Source organism: Osmerus mordax, chromosome 23, assembly GCF_038355195.1.
Source record: "Osmerus mordax isolate fOsmMor3 chromosome 23, fOsmMor3.pri, whole genome shotgun sequence".
Classification (NCBI taxonomy): domain Eukaryota; kingdom Metazoa; phylum Chordata; class Actinopteri; order Osmeriformes; family Osmeridae; genus Osmerus; species Osmerus mordax.
Window position 1 is genome coordinate 5,074,153 of NC_090072.1, and position 23,126 is coordinate 5,097,278.

The 23,126-nt window shown below is 46.6% G+C and overlaps 4 protein-coding genes across 5 annotated transcripts in view; all 4 read left to right on the plus strand.

Moving 5' to 3' along the window:
• Positions 1–6,703, plus strand: part of LOC136967748 (ADAMTS-like protein 1) — a 50,373-nt gene extending 43,670 nt beyond the window's left edge. Inside the window, exons 15-22 of the mRNA XM_067261666.1 lie at positions 1,799–2,079; positions 2,200–2,329; positions 3,416–3,626; positions 3,869–4,048; positions 4,252–4,405; positions 4,799–5,729; positions 5,973–6,100; positions 6,577–6,703. Coding sequence (XP_067117767.1) covers positions 1,799–2,079; positions 2,200–2,329; positions 3,416–3,626; positions 3,869–4,048; positions 4,252–4,405; positions 4,799–5,729; positions 5,973–6,100; positions 6,577–6,686 — 2,125 coding nt within the window. The 3' untranslated portion in view covers positions 6,687–6,703. The remainder of the gene's footprint in view (positions 1–1,798; positions 2,080–2,199; positions 2,330–3,415; positions 3,627–3,868; positions 4,049–4,251; positions 4,406–4,798; positions 5,730–5,972; positions 6,101–6,576) is intronic.
• Positions 6,704–6,781: 78 nt separating this feature from the next.
• LOC136967375 (ADAMTS-like protein 1) lies at positions 6,782–9,780 on the plus strand (the record flags this gene model as incomplete). Its single annotated transcript, XM_067261142.1, has 4 exons — positions 6,782–7,066; positions 7,175–7,284; positions 7,414–7,634; positions 7,984–9,780. Coding segments are annotated over 4 exons (726 nt in total), but the record flags the coding sequence as incomplete, so codon positions are not given.
• Positions 9,781–10,706: 926 nt separating this feature from the next.
• LOC136967376 (leucine-rich melanocyte differentiation-associated protein) lies at positions 10,707–12,174 on the plus strand. Its single transcript, XM_067261143.1, is given in 4 exon segments — positions 10,707–10,894; positions 11,217–11,408; positions 11,509–11,586; positions 11,871–12,174. Coding segments are annotated over 4 exon segments (606 nt in total). The 3' UTR covers positions 12,019–12,174.
• A 546-nt stretch (positions 12,175–12,720) lies between these two features.
• aco1 (aconitase 1, soluble) lies at positions 12,721–22,825 on the plus strand. Of its 2 annotated transcripts, none has more exons than XM_067261320.1 (21): positions 12,721–12,799; positions 14,789–14,926; positions 15,136–15,304; positions 15,514–15,651; positions 15,726–15,813; positions 15,938–16,121; positions 16,759–16,898; positions 17,154–17,325; positions 17,468–17,568; positions 17,716–17,832; positions 18,217–18,376; positions 18,613–18,748; positions 18,895–18,979; positions 19,109–19,265; positions 19,365–19,489; positions 19,578–19,682; positions 19,788–19,930; positions 20,113–20,260; positions 20,364–20,486; positions 20,653–20,838; positions 21,828–22,825. In XM_067261320.1, the coding sequence occupies exons 2-21, from the start codon at positions 14,830–14,832 to the stop codon at positions 21,942–21,944; spliced, it is 2,691 nt and encodes an 896-aa protein (XP_067117421.1). In that variant the 5' UTR covers positions 12,721–12,799; positions 14,789–14,829; the 3' UTR covers positions 21,945–22,825. The 2 variants fall into 2 exon arrangements, with proteins under 2 accessions (XP_067117421.1, XP_067117422.1); XM_067261321.1 differs by having other exon boundaries at positions 15,744–15,813.
• The last annotated feature ends 301 nt before the right edge of the window (positions 22,826–23,126 follow it).

Consider the following 23,126-nt stretch of genomic DNA (forward strand, 5'->3'; position numbering starts at 1 on the left):
GACCTCATAAGACACCCTCTTTATAATATCCAAAACCCTGCAAGACCTGCATTTGTCCACACCTTCTCTCCCCTGTTTGAGTCATGCTGTTCCTTCGTTTGGAAGGAACGACATGGAAGTCTGTTCCTTTTTTCAACAAAAGTGAGTGAGACTCCTTGCCAGAGCATATGACTTTGTACATTTGCGAGACAAAAAAAAAAAAACATGTCTTTCCCCTAAAAGCACATAAATATCTGCTTATAATATGCTGTCGCTTTGCGGGCCAACAACAATATCTGCGTGCCATATGGAGCCAGGTTACGGATGTGTGAGGATTGAGGAGGAAATTCCTGCGTTGGACTTACTGCACCTCCACAGCCAAGGCTAAAGCCGACTGTTAACCACCGCTGAGCAACCGCCTGGCAAAACCAACTGGTAGACTCTCCTCATGATTCTATTATTCCAAGGTTATTAGCACTGGAGTTTGGGATGAGGTTAATAAAATAATGACCCCCCCCCCCCCTCCTACCCACGAGGGAATAATATGCTTCTGATACACGTGCCATTCTAAAAAGTTTTTAATGGGACCCTGTACAGTGACTCGTTCTGAGATTTGGGGGGCGTGATATCTTGGCACCACCCCACAACCAAAAGTAAGGGAAGCAATTCTTTGGTGCATTTGACATGTTACACCATAATTTACAAGAAGTTTACATTATATATTTTTTAAAAGGGGATGGGAGTCAAGAAGGGGTTTTAAAAAGAGACGGAACATTAACAAGACAGTCATGGACAGCAGTCATTTTAGGATTAACACTACGGACTGGAAGGCCACATTCTGTAAGCCATGAGTACAAGTCAGTCCAATAGGCCTAAATGAACTAGTAAAATACTGAATGAGGATAAATTAGTTCTTTATCGAGGTCACAAGGGTGGACAATGGTACTTTGTTGTGGTTTGACATCTCAGTTGGGGAAGAACGCTTGATATAAATACAGAGATCAAAACATTGGTAAGCCTTTCATGTCTGAGTGCAACACCGAAAAAATGTGGAATGTGAGAAATTGCCGAAAACGGAACTGTGGAGTCATCATGAGCTCATTGGCTTTAATGACACATGAGTTTATAAATAACTTGCACAAGCCCATGGCCATCTCTGATCTACTCCAGTCTCTCTGTCTATCCCTCTATCTCCTTGCCTTTCTCCCCCTTTCCTCACCACCTTACCTCCTCTCCACTGCCACACCAACCTCACTCCCAGAGCCCTAACTTCCTAGCTGCCAGTCAGGCTCTGTAGTCTGATCTAGAGTACTCCCCTCTTCTGATGCTCTCCTGAAGGACACAGCAAAGCCCTTCATCCCAGGGAGACTGACTCTAATGCCTCACAGCTGCTCAATTAAGCGCAGCGGGCCTGAATTTCACAAATACTTTGTCAGTTTATGAACGGAGCAGTAAATGACAAAAGCTTGTGTGAGGAAGGCTATGCCAGACACCAGAACTCCTGCTTATTAGGCCTTCCATTCAATGCCAGTTGAGACTTTGAACAGCTGTATTAGGTCAGGATCCGTAAAATGTTCACTTTAGTCATAGTTTGATCGTGTGTGTGAAGGTTTGAAGATGGTCGTGTTTAAAACTGTGTTTCTAACGGTTTGAAGGTGGTTGTGTTTATAACTGTGGGTGTCTCTGATTGTGTGAAGATGGGTGTGTGTATAACTGTGTGTGTCTGCCTTAAAATCTCTGGATCTCTTTGCACCTAAGCCTGTTCATGTCACTTTTTACACCTGTGTGTGTGTGTGTGTGTGTGTGTGCATTCCTCCAGGTTCATCCCCAGCCCGTGGCTGCCTTGCAGTAGAACATGTGGCACAGGAACTCAGAGGAGGACAGTGAGGTGTCAGGTCCTGCTGTCCTTCTCCCAGACCGTAGCTGACCTGCCCGACCACGAGTGTCAGGGGCCCAAGCCGGCAGAGAGCCAGCCCTGCTACCACACACCCTGCTCTGGGGTGGAGGAGGAGGAGGAGGGAGACTGGCCCCCTCAGAAAGAGGAGCTTCATGACTGGGAGATGGAGGGTTTCTCAGAATGCTCCAGAAGCTGTGGAACAGGTATATTGTGCTTGTTTATGACCACACGTACCCAAACACACACCACCCCTCTTCAGATGTTGTTGTTACCATACATGGACATGGAATATGTGCATCTTAAATGTTGTTTATAATCTCCAGGGCTACGGGAGGCTGTGTGGATCTGCCTGAACAAGCAGACGAGGGAGGCTGCAGATGAGAGCCAATGTGTGAGCTCCGACAGGCCTCCCCGGCTCTTGCAGAGCTGCAGCACCCAGCACTGCCCCCCCAGGTACCACCTCTCCACCCAGCACTGCCCCCCCAGGTACCACCTATCCACCCAGCACTGCCCCCCCCAGGTACCACCTCTCCACCCAGCACTGTCCCCCCCAGGTACCACCTCTCCACCCAGCACTGTCCCCCCCAGGTACCACCTCTCCACCCAGCACAGTCACCCAACTCAGGACCTCTCCTGAACTTTCAGACCTCCTCCATCACTACAACCCCACCTGCAGGGCTTATGCCAGCAACAAGGGTCCGCATTAGGCCTGCCAATTCCAACCACCAGGATCAGGATAAGACCACCGGGGTCAGGGTTAAACCAGAGTTAGACCACCATGGTCTTAAATTAGAGTACAGGACAGAGTATTAGATATAAACACATTTTAAAGCCAGATATTAAAGCCAGATATTAATTATTTGGCCGATTAGAGCAAACACAGATTCACTTCACAGAGTATTTCCTGCATCTCCCTCACGGGAAGATTTATCCGAGCCATGAAAAGACCCAACAGCATGTTGTTAAAGTGTCTGTGCTTCAGCAGCACTCTGAATGGATGTTGCTGGAGGCCGCAAGTTCACAGTACGAACAGCCTTGGTGTTCCAGTACTCAAACTGTTGTCTGGAAACCCAAGGGCTTGCAGTCAGCTCCTGCCTATTTTTCTAGGACATAGGTTTTGTTTTCAGGCACAGCAAACGCTGTGTCGGGCTTCTTTACCTTGGCCCGCACCTCCCTCCCTCAGGGCTCCTTACCCCTTACCCCCCCCCCCATATTTAGCAACACAAATTTGAGCCTTTCCTCTCCAGAAAGAAAACGACATCCTCGGATCAGATATATAGAATGTTTCCCATTCTTTCCTTTGCCTGAGATCCGATTCCTTTGCAATAAATTCAAGACAACTTTGTCGTTTCTCCTTTCGTAATGTGCTTTCTATGTGTCTAATGTGCAACTGCTGGTGTGACCATAAAAATCCCCCCCCCCACCTCATTGGTCTGGCTGCCCCCCACCTCATTGGTTTGTCTGCCTGGCTGCCCCCCACCTCATTGGTTTGTCTGCCTGGCTGCCCCCCACCTCATTGGTTTGTCTGCCTGGCTGCAGGTGGGAGGCGGGGCAGTGGACCTCCTGTTCGGCCACCTGTGGAGTGGGTCTGATGACGCGCTCGGTGGTGTGCGTGCGGCGCCCGTCCCCAGACAGCAACCAGACGGAGAGGGTCAGGGACGAGGAGTGTCGAGCACCCAAACCCAACCCCCTCCAGGCCTGCAACCGCTTCGACTGCCCCCCCATGTGGGACCTGCAGGGCTGGGGACAGGTGAGACTTTCAGTAGAAAAATCATATTTGTCACGTAATATATTCATTTATTAATTTAGATTTTATCCAAAAGAAAGTGTAGGGGGGGTTTGAACCTGCAACCTCTTGATCTGCTGTAAAAAAGCTCAACCGCTGGATTGTACCGATCCTTATTCGTACCCGTGTTAGACTAGTGTGAGTGTTTCAATATTAGCCCCGTGAATGAGGTGTTGAAGGACTCACTGTAAGGATCTGCTGCTCAGTGTTCCCGTAGCTGTGGGGGAGGGGCCCGGACCAGAGAGGTGCTGTGTAAGCAGAGACTGTCTGACGGGAGCGTTCTGGAATTACCAGACACGTTCTGCCCCAAGACAAGTCCTCCCTCCCAGCAGCCCTGTGGCCTGCTGCAGTGTCCTGCTCAGTGGGTCACCACCAGCTGGTCGCAGGTAAAAACCTTTACACCAGTTAACTTTCTTTTAGTTTGAAATGCTGCATATACAATATATCATTGGTCCAAATGGCTGATTATCTGATCCACTGAGTAATACACTATTGTGTACTCTATTTAAGAAAAGTTACCATCACTATAATTCATCAGGGCGTTGCCAGATAGTTGTTCTGCTGGTAATCTGGTGCTCTGATCTCCCAGTGCTCGGTGACCTGTGGAGAGGGGCTCCAGAGGCGCCACGCGGCCTGCAGGAGGCCAGGGGAGGGCGACCAGTACCAGGCCGAGGCCCCCCAGGCCTGCGCCCCCACCCCCCAGCCCTCCACCGCGCGTCCCTGCTCCCCTGGGCCCTGCCAAAGTAAGAAAGAGTGTCTGTCTAAGGCCAGCTCTATGCTGCTCATTCATAGTGAGAGAGAACCAGAGGGCAGCTCCTTCCCCTGGTCCACCTCTTAAACATTCATATGTAGCACATGAAGTGCAGAATGAGTAACACGTCTGTGGATAAATACTTTCCCCTCATATACTGACATGGACTGACTAATTTACTAGATACTGTATAATTAGGTTGTAGAAACTAGAACAAACTAGAACTTGTTAATTGTACACAAAATGAATTTGAGATATTGATCTCAAATGTGTTTTTCAGTGTACATATCTCAGACTTAACAACTGTGGTTGACTCTGGGATTTGTGGAGATATCTCCCCTCTCAGCTTCTTCCCACATGCACGCCTCACACCTCTCTCTCCCAGAGCCCAGCAGGTCTGACAAGACGGAGCCCGGCGTCCAGGCCCAGAGGAAGGTCTACATCCAGCTGAGGAGAGACAAGAAGCTGCATGCTGTGGCGAGCGGCTACGCCTACCTGCTCCCCTGGACCTCCGTGCAGCTCCACTGCCCAGCCCGCCTCCGCGGCGGCCACACCCACTGGCTGAAGGACGGCAAGCCGCTCGCCGTCCTCCCCCACCTGGGCGACGTCCACATCCAGCACCTCCGGGCCTCGGACGCTGGAGTCTACACCTGTGTAGCGGGCCAAGCCCAGGAGAACTTGGTGCTGAAGGTCATCAGCAGCAAGCAGAAGGTGAACCAGCTGGCTGGGAACTCGGCGGGTGATAGGACCCAGGAGGTGTTCCGGTACGACGCCATCGTTCAGCTCTTGCTCAACCAGAGAGGGGCCTCCCAGGATTCAGCGGGTTTCACCGAGGACAAAAACAGGTCGACGCAGGACCGCAAGGACGCCGCATCGGAGCCGTACAGTCCCTCTATGCTGGTGGTCGAGACGCAGAGGCTGGACGATTTCACCCACAACCTCTCCAAAGGCCTGGAGGGACGTGAGGGGGAGCAGGCCATCGCCCGGCTCCTCGCTGAGCTCTCCGGGAGCCAGGACGAGAGCAATGAATCCATCCTGCAGCCATCACAACGACCAGAGTTCTCCGTGCTCCCTGGCGCTCGGAAGCACACCTTCAAGGACTCACCCCATTCTAGCAGAGCCAGAGGCCCAGTCCCGGCCCAGAGGCCTAGGAAGGTCGCCGGTTCGACGCCGTCTGCGGTGGTGGTCCGTGTGGGGACCCCGGTCGTACTGCACAGACAGGTGAGCAGTGTGGAGCTGAAGTGTGAGGTGTCGGGAGGACACGAGCCCACCGTCACCTGGACCAAAGACGGGAAGGAGATACTTTACAGCGGCAGGTAACGACAAACTATGGCTTCTACCTTTGTTTAAAAAATATATATATTACTTTGTTTCACAATGTTTCAGCTATCAAAATGGTGGTCCGTGTTCAGTTTTTAATGGATAAACATAGGATCTGTGTAGCTTCGTAGCTAAACCTCAGTCGTAGCCAGTAGACCTGTGTCCTGTGTTTAGTAGTTGTGTGTCTGTGTTGTAACTGAGGTGGTTTCGGTGGCCCTGCTGTGTGTGTGTAATGGCAGAGTGGCCCTGCAGGCAGATGGCTCCCTGAAGATCCTGTCTCCAGGCCAGGCGGACACAGGACTGTACACCTGCTCCATCCCCGGACACCTGGGCTCCTCCTCCCTGGCCTCCTGGCTGCACGTCGCAGGCAACTGACACACACACACACACATAAATGGACACAGTTAATACGACTGTTATGGAAATCGATGCAGTATTTGCACTTGTACTTAGCCTTTACATTTGGCCAAGACCCTTCACAAATCTTTCGCAATCTCCTACCTCTCTACGTCTTCTCTACGAGAAGACCCTTTACAAGCAGATAGAGATGCAGACGGCACAACACACACACACACCCCTCCTTCCCTCCTCATCCGATAGCAATTACATGTTCCAGTCCAGGCAGCAATTCAAAGTAGATTAAGCAAGTGTGCTTACTTAGCTAAGCTAAATAGTGGAGATTGAGGGGTTTAAAGTGTTGAAGAGGTTCCAGAACTCCATATGCAAACTCTTAGGTGACACATGGGTTCTTGGGCATAATCCGAAACATATACTGTGTGTGTGTGTGTGTGTATTAAAGGATTATTCTAATTCCGCACTTTACCTTTTGGGGTGCATCTGTAGGTGAGAGAGGAGGTAACTGTTCTAACAACATAGAGAACAGTTCACTCTGTCCAGACAGAGGAAACAACAGCCGGTCACACTGCCATGGACAAGCCTGCCCCCTCAGGTGAAACATTGCAACTGCATGTACGCCAAACTGAATTAGATTAGAATATCTTTTCATCAAGAAACCAAATCACACGGCAATTTACTCTTACATTAACGTCAAATAAATGTCATTTTACCAAGCGTTTTACGGCGGCACCCAAACTATTTTACTCGTCATTTTTTTGTCCTGGGTAGGTGGCTTGCGTCCCCCTGGTCCCTGTGCTCGGCCAGCTGTGGCGGGGGGGTGCAGAGCCGCAGGGTGAGCTGTCTGAGTGGGCCGGAGGGGGGGGCCAGCAGGGTGGCGGCCCAGCGCTGTGTGGAGGGGGCAGGGAGGAGACCCGGCGACAGGCGACCCTGCAACACTCTGCCCTGTGTGAGGTGGGCTGCCTCTGGCTGGGGGCCGGTGAGTAGTGCTTCCATTCTGTCATCTCTGATGAAAACAAGCGGCAATATTCATGACGATGGTTTAACGGCAAAACGACTGTTTTTCTGTGCTCTCACTGTGTTCCAGTGTCAGGGTCATTGTGTTGGTCTTCGTTTGGCCACCCAGCACCGTCACATCTCCTGTCAAGACCTGAATGCCACCAAAGTCTCCCACAGAATGTGCAGTGACCTCCACAGGCAAGCCCAAGCATTGCACGCAGCGCACCGCGAAACCAATGTGGCGTCCCGCACGAAAACAACGAAACAAGTGTGCTTTTATTCACGTTTGTAGGTCGATTCTCACCTCAGTCGCGTGTGCTTGCATAGGCCCAGCTCCTGCAGGAACTGCTCCTCGGAGGCATGTGCCCTGCAGTGGCGCGTCGGACCCTGGACACAGTGCACGGCCTCCTGTGGTCGCCATGGCTTCCAATCCCGACATGTGACCTGCGCGCACCTGAGCAGCGGTAAAGCAGCCCAGGAACACCACTGCACCTGGAGGCCACGCCCCTCCAGCTGGCAACGATGCAATATCCTGTCCTGTGGAAAAGGTATGCTCGGGTAGAGGTTGCAAAATGCAGTCGTCGCCGACCCACTGATATCAAGTACTGATATTGACATCTGTTCTTTACCTCACTTATTCTATGAGGGATTTTTTGTGTCTGTTGTGGAATGTTGCAGGCTATGATAACGTTTTTTAACTGGAACTATATTATGCACTCAGTGGTGAAAATGCAAAACATATGTCTGCCCATAGTTATCAACATGTGTGTGGATAAAATGCTATCAAGGTGAGTGGGGAGACCATAGCTGAGTCTCATTAGATACAACCTTTTCCTTTTTCTGAACCACCGTTAAAGGGAACCGTGCGTTGAAACCCTGTTCCTCTCGGTTCCTCAGCGGGCGAGTGTCTGGACAGCAGCAGGTACTGTGAGAAGGTACGACAGCTGGACCTCTGCTTGCTGCCACAGTTTAAGACGCGCTGTTGTCAGTCCTGCCAAGACACATGAAGGGGGGGGCAGGTTGGAGAGAAGAGACTGGTGCATGACCTCAGACCCCGCACCTTCATCAGCGCCCACACCTCCCCGTCAGGATGCGTCAGGATGGGGGGGCAGGAGTTTAGAGCGTTTGAGGGGGTGGAGGCTCCGGGTGGGAACGGCTGACATCCAACCTCCTCCATCCATCAAAGGAAAGTGAGGGAGTGTACTAAAGGATTTGTGTGACTATTAATTTAAACCTGATGAAAGCTTTGGTTTTGTTATGTTTTATCATTCTTAAACCTGCAGAACATGACAAATTTCCAGACGACAAAAATAGATGAAGCGTACAGTTCCATTGGGGATACCAGAGTTGAACAACTCTGTAGAACATTAGTGGGCTTTTTCTAAGCACTGGATATTGTAAGTTTGTCTTTTACAACAATACTCTCCTTGAAAGTTCCATTTAAAATTCCTGTATTTTTTATTGTTTTCAGAATCCTAGAAATATACATTTTTAATAGATGTATATTTGCACATAGTGTTGTGAAATACAGAGTATGATGGCTGGATAAAATTGCGAAATGCTCCAATGTTAATGAAAGGCAATTATAAGAAAGGGTTCGTACTGATAGAACTGACTGGACTAAAGGCTCATGTTAGTTAGCAGAAGAATCACAAGGTCTAAATAAAGCAGAGGAAGGGTTCTAGTGGAAAGCTCATGCTAATGGCTTTGTAGTCTCCTACAAACCCTCATTCTTGCTGCTTAGATTGCACTATTGTGGTTGGATTTGTGTAGTGGTCGACTCATATTGACAAGGTCTATGTGAACCTGTACAGCTAACAAAAATAAAGGCATGTTACCTGTTTTGCACTCAATTCTTTGTTAAGAACATGGCTTGGAGTTTGTTTTTGACTTCTTTGTACCTTACCTTTGGTAATATGAGTTTGGTATGGATCATTCTGTGTCAGAGTTTGAATTTAGTTTATTTTTTATTAAACCACTTTTTTTTATGTTGTCAAGGAATACAGTTTTAGCTGTGTGGAGGTAGGGCTTTTTTTTTACCAAACAATCTTGATCAAGCATATCTTCAGTAATTAGATACAGGATACTATTTTGAACCTGGTTTTGATGTGCACTAAATACTTGTTTGTTGGCAGGAAAGGCTGCTGTCCAGTCAGAAAGGGTGTCATATTTATATTATAAAAGTGTTAGGCCAGGTAAATGCTTTAAAAGCTGAAAACAAAGTAATTCTGGGGAGACCAGGCAAGATATATTCATGTTCCCACTGCTATAAACATAAGCAGCTGTGAGGCCAGGAGTTATTTTTTAGTTTTAGTTTAGTCTAGTGATGTAATGATGTTTACTAAGTGTATAATTGGGTTAGTGTTTGTGATCTGTATTGTTTATCAACTATTTATTGTCATAGTTTCCTCTGCAAATGTAATTGTTTTGTAAAGAATTAAATAATGTATTTGTAGTGTTTTTTTCTATGTAGCTGGTATTCCTCTGTCTTTGTGCAACAGCAGCTACACATAATTGCTGTGTTTTTGTTCATAACCAGACAATACATTTATTTTTGTTTAAAACTGAAGTCATCCACACATCAGATCAAATACAAACATCTGATTCCCTTAATAGTTTCTGATGGACTTGGACTGTGGTTTTAGTCTTCACAACAATAATACAAAAGTTAGGAATAAAGATATACTGTCTCAATATGGGTCCATGTCCATGATGTTAAAGAAACAAAACAAAATGTACAGATGAATAAGGCCTAAATATGTATTTGGTGTTCATGTTGTAAGTATTTAAAGAATATAATGGATGTACTCACTTAACCATTAACTGAACCATAGCATGAAGCTACCCTGCAGAGGAAGGGTTAAAAAGCAATGTGATTATCCCTGTCTTGTGATCTAAACCTGTGCCATGAAAGAGGGCCTTGTATGTGCAGTGAGCCACTTTGGGACTGAGAAAAGCTGCAAGAAAACAAGCTGACAAAACATTTTGGTGAGTTGGATCAAACTGAATGGCTAAACGGTACTGTGTTTTTGAAGGATGTGGTTTTTATATGCAACTGTTTTGATGCATCAGTGACAGAATTGTAAAAGAGCTTTTTGGTTTTTGTATATTTACAGTGAGCAAGAGAAATAATTGCAGCCAGAAGCCATGCTAGCACAAATCAATTTTCATTGTACATTTTTAGTGGGAACAATCCTTTCCCTCAGAATTATTAAATTGATTACCCTGTGACACACCAGTAATCAAATCAGTTGGAAGGATGTGGAAAATAATTAGTTTTGAAGTCATTCATTCATAGTCATTCATACAGAATATTAGCCAAGCTTTGAGAGAGTTTTTCACAATAACCTAGCCTGGGCATGAAAATCGTTCTCAGCCAGTCCCTGTTTGGCCTCCTCTTATAATAATCAAATTCAAAACACGGCATAGCTCAAATATTTGCCAACCTTACTAACTACTAACTTTAAACTCTAATCAAATAAAACCAAAGCACCTTCAATAATGTCATTGTAACTTTGTTTTTAGGGCTGGATATTTTACCTTTCCACACCATGAATCTTAAAGTGTGGGTCTTTGGTAGAAAGGAGACACATGCTGAGGAGCTTTAGCTTGGGGTTGTCATGGAAGCAGACACGCTCCTACCTGCCCAGGTTCCTGCTCTGGGCCAGCCAGGGCGACCCCCCCAGGTTCTGGGCCTGAAGAGGATCTCCTTTGCCTACCAGAGCATGTTGGAGATCCCCTATGACATCATCTTAGCCCAGCGTGATACCTTGGAAGTGCTGGACCTCAGTTACAACCTCTTGGAGGAGTATCCTTCTGTGTTTAGATAGATCTGCACAAGGAAAGTATATACACTCACACGGAAGTGTCCAGAGCATTATAGCATCTCCACTGCAAAGTTGATGGCATTTTACAACTGGTGAGGTATTGGATTTTGTCCATATTCAATATATAGAGCTTCAGCACTCGCATTCGGCCCCACAGAAACACACACATGAATTTGTCATGAATTCAATGATAGTTCCCTCCACTTTGTCTCTCTCAAACAAACAGATCACTCAAACACTGAAGACACTGACATCAACAACACTAAGATGGTGTCATTGTTGAACCGTTTCTCCTTCATTCAGCCATTAATGGAACCCTGCTCTGTTGGGAGAGATGGACAGGTTGACCACTCTTATTCTGGACTGCAACAACTACTCGTCCCATGTCAAGTTCCCTTACATGCCCAGAATCACCACTGTGTGGATCAACAAGAACAAGATTAGCAATCTGCCCATCTTTGTGGAGGAAATACGATGCAAATTCCCTAACATCAAGTGAGACTTATGGAATATTTGAGAGGGCTTTATAATTGGGGCTTTATCATTTTAACCACACAGGGATGTGCTGTGACATTCCAGTGATTGTTGATTGCAGGATTCTCAGCATGATGAACAACGAGGCAGCGCCTAGCTACTTCAATGGAGGGAGCTTTACCCAGTACTTAGACTATAGGTAAGTGTTATTAAACAAATTATATAGGAATATACTTTATTTGCTCATCTTTTAGTTAGTTAGTTAATTAGTTTGGTTAAGCCCAAGTATAGTAAATCCTCAGCTACGACCTTGAAAGGGAACAATCTACTGTATGAATAGTCAGTGAAGTGTAACGTGTTAAGTATTGGATCGACTGTATGTAACTGTGAACACATATGTATCACTGTGTTCCTTAGAAAACGATTTGTTCACACACACTACATACAGTACATGTTGGCCAGTGTGTCGTTGTACCCCAACAGACAGTATGTGATCAGCCAGGTTCCTGGCCTGGAGATTCTGGACGATACAGAGGTTCTGGAGAAGGAGAGAGTCCAGGCTAAGAAAACCTACAAGATGCAGAGAACCAGAGAAGGAAGTAAAAAAAGGAGGTCCGAGCTTCAGCAGTGAATCCTGCAAATCTGCCTGAACTGAAGTTATGCCCTGATCTTAAAAAGAAGAGGATAAGATACATAGAGATACCAGAGACATTATTATAATGCCTTGACTTGTGAACTAATATACACATGCAACAGAAACACAAATTGTATACAACCTCTTCATGGCTCATCCCATATTTTCTTATTGTGTAGGTTTGTGAATTTAACTATTAAAATATTTAAATTGCAAATTGCCAAAGGTGAGGAACACTTACAAGCCTACAGTCATTATGTTTACATTACATTTACATTTATATGTATGTACCATACAATAAATACATTCATAGCATACATTTTATTCTGATCCAAATCCTGATTAATAAATTATGGTAGAACATCTGTAGCAGTAAATTTGATCATTGTACCACGTAATGAGAAACAAATTCAAGATCAATCAAAACAATTTTTACATAGAATTAATTTTGAGTCTAATATGTAGGCCTACAACTTTTCATTTATCAGCAACAAATCGAACCCTATCTCTAACTTGGTTGACAGGATAAATTCAATGCAAAAATGCAGACGCTTCCCGAACTTTGTTAATGATACAATAGGCCAACATATAATATACATTTCCCTACAATAATATGATGGCATTTGTTTTGAAGACTTTCTGCGACACACACCGTGACGTCAATTTAGCACATGATGCGGAAGTACTTAGAAGATTTCTGACAGATCCAGCTAGGTACAAGCTAACGTTACTAGCTTGGCAACGACGTCTGTTCCGCTCCTTTTCTGTGCGTACACAAGTAAGTCACAAAACAGCATTATTTCAGAAAATGTTCAATATTTTAACATTGTTAATCGAGATTAGCTGTTATTATTTATAACTCGGGCGGAAAGCTTTTGCTTAGCTAGCCAACTAATGAAAGTACCTAGTTTAGCAAGCTAGCCAGGCTAGCTTGTTGCCAGTTAGCAAAGCTTCTGTACTAATGAACGAGAATTACCGATGGTATGGTAGACCTAACCTAGCTATCGTAGCTAGTTAGCTAGATAGTCGTAATTTGGGGAAGTGCAACTGCTTAACTTGACATTCTCGAAGACTCACTTTTTCGAGGTCTTGGGGTCAGCTTAGGTTAAATCCTTGGAATGAGGTTAGCTCAGGCTATTGTACTGAGCAGAGCTTGCAATCGTCACTGACGTGGAGCCATTATGGGACCACATTATGTAGAAATCACATTTTTGTCTCATAATCCTTAAATTGCATAAGTATCGGTGGCGAGTGTGTTACAAGGGCTTTCTCTCTATCCAATGAGTGAGCCCTTTTTCTGAACATTTTTGGCGAAGAGGTAACTCCAACAGCATGTTGTTACCAAGCATCATAGTGTAAGGCCTGACTCACTCAAGTCTCACTGGCCGTCATTACCTGACTGCTATTTCAGGTTTTCACAGGGAAAAAATCCACAAATGCAGGGTTGAAATGTTCAGTTTACACCCACGCTACACATTCAGTGATACAGAGAAGGATATGGGTTGACGTTTGACAACATTTCTTGACACAATTGCTTCAAGATTTCACTGATCAAAATGCATAGTGCTCACCATCTGCACCTAAAGCTTTGTCCTGAACGTTAACAGTTGAAGCTTATTTGAAGCCCTTTTCCCTTTCAGAAGTGTTTCATCAGACCTTTTTTTATACAATTGGAAAATTTGCCAACAGAAAGAATAGAGTTGACTTAAATCAGGAAATTACAAGGGCTGTTTTTATCTAGCCTACATGGGTTATGTTACAATATCAAAAACACGTGGACTACAGAATTGTAATGAGCTAGAAGTTAGGTTAGTTATCATGTCCACTGATATAAAACATGGTAATGTGCCTAACAAGAATGCTCATTTTGTTCACAATAATTGACACATCGCCAAGATGCCTCTAAGATAAGATTAGGGTTGTGTTATTGCATAAACATGCATGAACCAGGAAATGCGTGATCCACGTTGAAGTTTTGATTCGCTCTCCCTCATCAGGTGTCTCGTAGTAGTGGCCACTTGCTCGGACACTTGCTCTGACGTAACTCGCTGTAGTACTAAAGTCCATGTCACATCTGTCATTTCATAGAATTGTTGTCGTAGAATTTCAGTTCCACTACTTATGTAGGAAGTGTCCATTAAAGTCTCCTGGGTCTACATATGGGCTTTATGTTGCTAAAAGGGAGTCAGGTGGCTGAGTGGTTAGGGAATCGGGCTAGTAATCAGAAGGTTGCTGGTTCTATTTCCAGGCTGTGCCAAATGATGTTGTGTCCTTGGGCAAGGCACTTCACCCAACTTGCCTCGGGGGAATGTCCCTGTACTTACTGTAAGTCGCTCTGGATAAGAGCGTCTACTAAATGACTAAATGTAAACCTTTGCCCGTTTATATTTCATATACACAAGACAGTCAAGTCCATTAAAGAAAGAGTGCATCACACGTGATGTCATCATGAGGTGACTGGGACTCCACCTTTGGACTGCACCATGTTAATAATCTTTCCAGTTCATGAAGAGGGGCGGTGGTAAAAAATGCAAGTCATATCAGCCCTCTCCAGTGAAAAAAAACATGCTGCCTTACGTAGACAGCTAATCACACTGGTTGGCTTTCCAGAATCCTCAGTTTGAGAGTAACGTCAGGGTACAGTAGTCTAGACTTGAGTTGTCTGTTTTTACAGTTTGGGTGTGTATGTGTGCATGCACAGTACTTGTAAGATTTAGTCTTGGTGCTAGATGAATAGGGATTTAACTCACCCTATTTTATTTTGAAGAAGACGGTGCATTTCTGGAGGAAAGAGGGAAAGGACTCAGCATGACTAATCCTTTCGCCCACATCGTTGAGGATCTAGACCCAAGTCACCCAGAACACAAGTTCTACAACCTCTCAAAACTTGGAGACCCCAGATATGGTAAGAGACTATGTCACCGCCCATGGCTGTCGACTGTTGTAGTGTTCACCATATTTGGAGACAGTTGATTAGCGAAAGGCATTAAATTCACTACAGAAGTTATCGGATCAATTTGCCAGTGTAAGGCCGACAGCATTTATCCCAGTCAAATGAAACGGTTGTATTTGCTAACAGTCAGTCTAAAAGGCTCTCCTGTGTGTTTGGCTCAGAGCGTCTCCCGTTCTCCATCCGCGTGCTGCTGGAGTCGGCCGTCAGGAACTGTGACGAGTTCCTGGTGAAGCAGACGGACGTGGAGAGCATCCTGAACTGGAAGCAGACCCAGAGCCAGAGCGTGGAGGTGCCGTTCAGACCCGCCCGCGTCATCCTGCAGGACTTCACGTGAGTCAGCCCAGAGCGCTTACGTACAGTCAGGAGAGGGAGAGCTCAATACTGACCTGAAGAAATGTTGTGTTAGAAATGACAATCTTGGATGACTTTCAGTGATGTATTGTGTAATGAACTTGCGCTCCAGACTAACGGTAAATAGCGATGGAACCTCACCTGTCCAGGACAAACATGCAATATTTGCACTTGCTTCTGCCTTGCAGTGGGGTACCTGCGGTGGTGGACTTTGCTGCCATGCGCGATGCAGTGAAGAAACTGGGAGGGGATCCAGAGAGGATCAACCCTGTCTGTCCAGCTGACCTGGTCATCGATCATTCTATTCAGGTGGACTTCAACAGAAAGTAAGAGGGGTTTAGCGTTAAAGCCATCTCTATTCCTACAAAGGGGTTTCAAGATAACAATAACCTTAATACAGTTCTAATTCAACCTCAAGGTCGGATAGCCTCCAGAAAAACCAGGACTTGGAATTTGACAGAAACCGAGAGCGGTTTGAGTTCCTGAAGGTATCAGTTCATCATGAGTCAAGCTGCTGTATGATGACGCTTGACAGACCCTCCCACCTTTTGACGACTGTCCTGCCCTGAAGTATTGGTTTTCAATTCTATCATTCATGGTCTTTTTCTACAGTGGGGCTCGAATGCGTTCAAGAACATGCGAATCATCCCCCCTGGATCTGGGATTGTGCACCAGGTCAACCTGGAGTACCTGGCCAGGGTGGTGTTCCTACAGGATGGCTTCTACTACCCTGACAGCCTGGTGGGCACAGACTCCCACACCACCATGATCGATGGGCTGGGTGTCCTGGGCTGGGGTAAGGCCTATCTCCAGTCCATAGCTTTAGTATGGCTGTGCTTTTAGTAGTTGAAGTTGTCCAAAACCATTTTTAAATGCTTAACTAAATAAAAGTATTTTTTATAAATGTAAATATAAAATGTTCTGTGCATAACACCAAGCCTGTTCTTCAGTGCGGTCCGGTTTACATGTGTAGATGAATGATTTGTACAAAGAACAACAAAGCAAAAAAAGCATGAGAATTAAAATAAGTGAAATAGAAGCACCACAGTGAAAACAAAACATGTGCAATCCACTCAATACACTTCTACATATTTGGGTTTCTAACAAAAGTCTAATTTATGTTCCTATTTGTACAATGTTTCATTCATGTAGTGCTGTGTTTCTCAACCCCAATGTTTCCCTGCTCCAACACACCTGGTTCAAATGAATGGGTCGTTATCAAGCTCTGCAGAAGCATGGTAATGATCATTCATGTCAAACAGGTGTGTTGGAGCACGGAAACATCTAGATTAGAACATGCAGGGAAGGGGCTCCCCAGGACCAGGGTTTAGAAATACTGACTAAGTGCATAGAACACTGGACATTCTTACAGAAATGACCTTGAGGTGCCTGGTTACAATGTTGTACCATTCAGAAGTATTTCTGTTATCTAGGAGTCGGTGGCATAGAGGCAGAAGCTGTAATGCTGGGCCAGCCCATCAGCATGGTGCTCCCTGAGGTGATTGGCTATCGGCTGTTTGGAAGCCCGAACAAGCTGATTACCTCCACGGATATTGTTCTCACTGTCACCAAGGTAACAAGGATAATATCTACTATATTATATAAACTTCTACTTATTTTATTAGCCCCCCCCCCTCCCAATCTTTCCCATGTTTTTCATATAGCATCATGAGGGAACTACTTTACTAATTTAGATATGTGATTCTGTGAAGTATGAACACCGTTCTACTACAGTGATGCTATACTTCCCAAAGAGATTCAGATATGGGGACCTCTTCTCATCCTGTCGTCCTCCCCTCTCCTCATCCCCTCCTCCTCCTCCCTGCAGCACCTGCGCCAGGTAGGCGTGGTGGGCAAGTTTGTGGAGTTTTTCGGCCCGGGCGTGGGCCAGCTGTCCATCGCCGACAGAGCCACCATCGCCAACATGTGTCCCGAGTACGGCGCGACGGCCGCCTTCTTCCCCGTGGACAACGTCAGCGTCCAGTACCTGGAGCAGACGGGTGAGCAGGAACACCTCCAGGACCCTGCTTGGCTAACTGCTCGGCTATGCTGCCATGGGATTGGTTGAAGCTTGAGTTGTGTGTGTGTGTATGTGAGTTAGTTAGTAGTGGATCTGAACGCCCTCTCTTTCCCTCTGGCCAGGGCGAGATGCTGAGAAGCTGGCTTACATCAGCAGCTATCTGAAGGCCGTGGGCATGTTCCGAGACTACAACAACGAATCGCAGGACCCAGAGTTCACACAGGTAGGCTGCTCCTATCAGGAAGGACTAGCTTTCGTAGCTGTTTATATATAATGTGAACATCCGTGAGCATCTTTAACGGATGTCTGTACATCTTTTTCTCTGCCTCCCGTCCATCCATACGACACTTCTCCCTTCACGTCTTCATAGGTGTTTGAGTTGGACCTGAGCTCGGTGGTTCCCTGCTGCAGCGGCCCTAAGAGGCCCCAGGACAGGGTGGCTGTGTCTGACATGAAGACAGACTTTGAGTCCTGCCTGGGGGCCAAGGTACGGCCACGTACCTGACTGCTCCTTCCACCTCTCCTGCCATCCTTCTGAACTCACATTATCTAGGACTTCCGAGGAGACCAATGCCGTTTTTAAAACACAGAAACCAGTTCAATAATGACTAAAGGAATTTGCATGAATTCTTTTATATTTGAAGGCACTACATGTAAAATGTCATATCCTGGCTGGAAAGTCAATGTTTATGAAAATATGAGCACTGTACAAAGACAAGAGAGCATGAGAGCATTTTTGGTAGACTTTACGGCCCAATTAAAATGTGAAATGTTATCCACCGTGCAGGTTATCACCACAGGTATACCCAAGCCTCTGTTTTCTTCATGTTTTAACCCTTTCTGTGTTTTGTTTTGTGATGTTTGATTACAGCAAGGCTTTAAGGGGTTCCAGGTGGCTGCAGAGAGCCACGAGGCAGTGGTTCCCTTCCAGTTTAAAGACAAAGACTACTCTCTCTCCCACGGGTCCGTGGTCATCGCAGCCATCACCAGCTGCACCAACACCAGCAACCCCTCGGTCATGCTGGGGGCCGGTACGGAACACCATCATTACACCTCATATTACTACTGCTACAGAACCAAGAAAAGGGCCAATTGTTTTAACACTTGAATGGAAAAGAAACAAGTTCATATTTCCCCCCCCCCCTCCTTAATCTACACAATTCGCTAGGCGTAACAGACGTGACGGTGACCTTTCCCAAGATTTTCCCCCCTGCCAAAACTTACAATGTATTCTCATCTTTTAACCCTTTGTTGCATTGCTTTCCAGGGCTGTTGGCTAAGAAGGCAATAGAATGTGGGCTGAGTGTGAAGCCGTACATCAAAACCAGCTTGTCGCCGGGCAGCGGGGTGGTCACCTACTACCTGAAGGAGAGTGGAGTGATGGACTACCTCTCCCAGCTTGGGTAGGTCTTCACACACTCAGCACACATGCGTTCCACGTCTGTTAAAAATGTGGTTGTGGGAACGGGATGTGTTCGGTTAAGGTCGGCAGGATCAGGACCACTGGGTGGGTCTTACAAGAACATAAACACCTCTCTTTGTCTCCTAGGTTTGAGGTGGTTGGCTATGGCTGCATGACGTGTATAGGAAACAGTGGACCTCTCCCAGAACCTGTGGTAGAGGCTATCACTCAGGTACTTGCTAAATAATATAATCTTAAATATATGTAGACACATTTTAATAATCATTTACATTAAATTTACTTTCTTGTAACGGGGTATATAAACCTATTGTTGACCACTTCACTGCCTGGCCTCTTCTAGGGAGATCTGGTTGCGGCTGGCATCCTATCAGGCAACAGGAACTTTGAGGGGCGGGTCCACCCTAATACCAGAGCCAATTATTTGGCCTCTCCACCTCTAGTCATCGCATACGCCATCGCTGGTACTGTGAGGATCGACTTTGATAAAGAACCCGTCGGTAAGTACAGGCGTATTCCCGTATGTGGAAATAAATGCTGTTTAACACACAGGTTAAGTAGTGTCAGTTCTGATGTGGCTTGCTCTGGTGGGGTTCTAGCTGTGAATAAAGAAGGGAAGGAGGTCTTCCTGAGGGACATCTGGCCCTCAAGACAGGAGATCCAGGCCGTCGAGCGGGAGTTTGTCATTCCATCCATGTTTAAAGAAGTCTACGAGAAGATTGAGGTCAGCTCTTTTGGTCCTTCCCCTTTTCCTCGATTTCAGCTGTTGCCAAGGTGATTTCAAGCGAATTTTATTCTTGTCCCTCTTGCAGAAGGTGAATGAACGCTGGAACGCCCTGGACGCTCCCTCGGACAAGCTGTACCCCTGGGACCCCAGATCCACCTACATCAAGTCCCCCCCTTTCTTCCATGGCCTGGTACAGAAACATCATGTTCTTGTGCCTGACCTTCCTAGCGCACACACACAGACAATATTCTACAGTGTCTCTCTCTCTCTTCCTCTCTCCCTTCGCTGTGCCCAGACAAAGGAACTGGCTTCCATCAAATCCATAACCGATGCCCACGTGCTGCTGAACTTTGGGGACTCCGTGACCACGGACCACATCTCCCCTGCGGGGAACATCGCCAGAACGAGCCCTGCGGCCCGCTACCTGACCACCAGGGGGTGAGGCAGCTACCCTATGTTATATGTACCCTGGAGTGTGTTTGTGTTCATTTAAAATCCCATGAAATGAAATACTTTTATGACATTTCCGGATCCATTGAATGGTTTATTTCGGAACACCTTCATGTTAAGTTGTGTTGTTGAAGGTTTAATATAAGGTCTTAATGCGTCTGTCTGTGCAGACTGAACCCACGAGACTTCAACTCCTACGGCTCTCGCCGTGGCAACGACGCCGTGATGGCCCGGGGCACGTTCGCCAACATCCGTCTCTTCAACAAGTTCGTCAACAAGCAAGCACCACGCACCCTGCACATCCCCTCTGGAGAGATGGTAAGACGCGCCCTAACCCCCAACCGTCCCAGCGCCCAGGAAACGCTCCCGCTCGCTGGACCAACGTTTGACTTGACTGCTCGCCTGCTGTTTTCTGTGCCAGCTGGACGTGTTTGACGCTGCCGAGAAGTACAAGGAGACCGGCACCCCTCTGCTCATCCTGGCGGGGAAGGAGTACGGCTCGGGCAGCTCCAGAGACTGGGCCGCCAAAGGCCCCTTCCTGCTGGTACGCCTCCCACACACCCAGGGCTTTGGGTCTTCAAATGCTCAGAAGAAGAACTGTGGTTCTATAGCTTAAAACGGGGCATGGAACAGATGATTCACTCAGCAGGTTTTTGGCCTTGAACTGAGCATTTGTGAAGCCATGTATTGTGCTGTTCCTGCCTCCCCAGGGTGTGAAGGCCGTCCTGGCGGAGAGCTATGAGAGGATCCACCGCAGCAACCTGGTGGGCATGGGGGTCATCCCCCTGGAGTACCTGCCCGGAGACACCGCAGACAGCCTGGGACTGACCGGCAAGGAGCGCTACACCGTGGTCTTCCCAGAGAAGCCCACCCCCAGGATGACGGTCACTGTTAAGGTACAGTACTCCCAGGAGGATGGTTAGTGTTAAGGTACGGTACTCCCAGGAGGATGGTTAGTGTTAAGGTACGGTACTCCCAGGAGGATGGTTAGTGTTAAGGTACGGTACTCCCAGGAGGATGGTTAGTGTTAAGGTACGGTACTCCCAGGAGGATGGTTAGTGTTAAGGTACGGTACTCCCAGGAGGATGGTTAGTGTTAAGGTACGGTACTCCCAGGAGGATGGTTAGTGTTAAGGTACGGTACTCCCAGGAGGATGGTTAGTGTTAAGGTACGGTACTCCCAGGAGGATGGTTAGTGTTAAGGTACGGTACTCCCAGGAGGATGGTTAGTGTTAAGGTACGGTACTCCCAGGAGGATGGTTAGTGTTAAGGTACGGTACTCCCAGGAGGATGGTTAGTGTTAAGGTACGGTACTCCCAGGAGGATGGTTAGTGTTAAGGTACGGTACTCCCAGGAGGATGGTTAGTGTTAAGGTACGGTACTCCCAGGAGGATGGTTAGTGTTAAGGTACGGTACTCCCAGGAGGATGGTTAGTGTTAAGGTACGGTACTCCCAGGAGGATGGTTAGTGTTAAGGTACGGTACTCCCAGGAGGATGGTTAGTGTTAAGGTACGGTACTCCCAGGAGGATGGTTAGTGTTAAGGTACGGTACTCCCAGGAGGATGGTTAGTGTTAAGGTACGGTACTCCCAGGAGGATGGTTAGTGTTAAGGTACGGTACTCCCAGGAGGATGGTTAGTGTTAAGGTACGGTACTCCCAGGAGGATGGTTAGTGTTAAGGTACGGTACTTCCATGTTCCAGTTGGAAGTGCTTTAAGGCTTTGTGACTACAACTGTCCGAACTCACATTCACAACGTTGTTGATGGTTCTGTATGCTGTGCGTTGTCATGGTAGCAAGGAAGGGTTCCTGTACTGGGACTGCATTGGAAGCTCAACCAATGACTGTGTCTCCTAACAATCCCCTCGTCTGTGTGTCCCAATCACAGCTCGACACCGGCAAAACATTCCAGGTCCTGATGAGGTTTGACACAGATGTAGAGATGACGTACTTCCACCATGGAGGCATCCTTAACTACATGATCCGCAAGATGTCCGCCGACTAGACCCTTTTGACAAGGCAAGCCATACTAAACACGCACATGGAATTGTTATGAGGCTGGATGAGCATCCTGGCTCCTGTCTTTATGATTTGGGTTAGGGTTCATTTAATTGACGCTAATCCTGGCTTAGGGGTTAGGTCAGGACAAGAAGAGACCTGGTCCTGCACACATTTATATTGCCTTCATTATTTTCATGGCAACACTTTGATCATTGGATATGGTAGTCTGGTGACCCAGAACACTGTAGACCTAAACAGAAACCCCATTGCCCTACCTCAACATTGCTGCATTAGCCTCCACCCCCCTTCCCCCCCAATACAGATTGGTAGCAATTCCACACCAGCCTCTCCAGGTTGGCTGAACCCTGTTGTCCTGTCATTTTCATCCATTTCAACTCGAATCTTAGGTGTTTTATTTTAGAGGTCGAGAGCTACCACGCTCAGTTTACTCCCAGTGGTCAACAACAACCCAAAACAGCTCTGTTAGTGAAGGCTGGGATTCACTGTGCATGCCAGAGGATGCAGAAAAGACTTTGCCAATGCTGTGTATGTTGTCAAGTTGATGAAGACATTTTGCCTTAAGTGATTAGGTTGAAGATATTAACCCTCTATTATGGAAGCTGTCGTTGTGCCTCCCCATTTCGTCATTTGCCTCTGCACTAAGTTATCTTAATCATACTAGCAACTGTGAGGCAGTTGAATGTTGTTTTGCGTAACCGAAGCCCATTATGTTTTATTGTTCTGTCCCCGCTGTCATTATTAAGCAAGCAATCGGTGAATTATCATGAATTTAAACACTGTTTGTCTTGAAACGAGAATAATTATTAATTTAGCAACTTGTTGATTTAATTGAGCCATTTGGTCAATAAAAGCCTACTGAATGAAGTTCTACCATGTGGTGTCTAGTTATTCTGTGGCCCCAGATTAGCCTGTCATGAGGAGGGTTAGGGTCTCGTGCTGTCATTTAGTAGTGAAGAGGTTGATTTACTTTTTCATTGTTTTGAAGGAGTTTCACTGAACTTGCTGTTTTCACCAGTAGTGTGTCTTGAGGAACAGTGGTTTGTGTTGTCTATGAAAGCAGAGCCCCCCCCATTGGTTAGGTAAGTGGATGCAAAGCCAGTAGTTTTCCACCAGTAATAAACCCCTGACCTGCTAAATGAGATCACTTTCAGGTGACCACACTGGT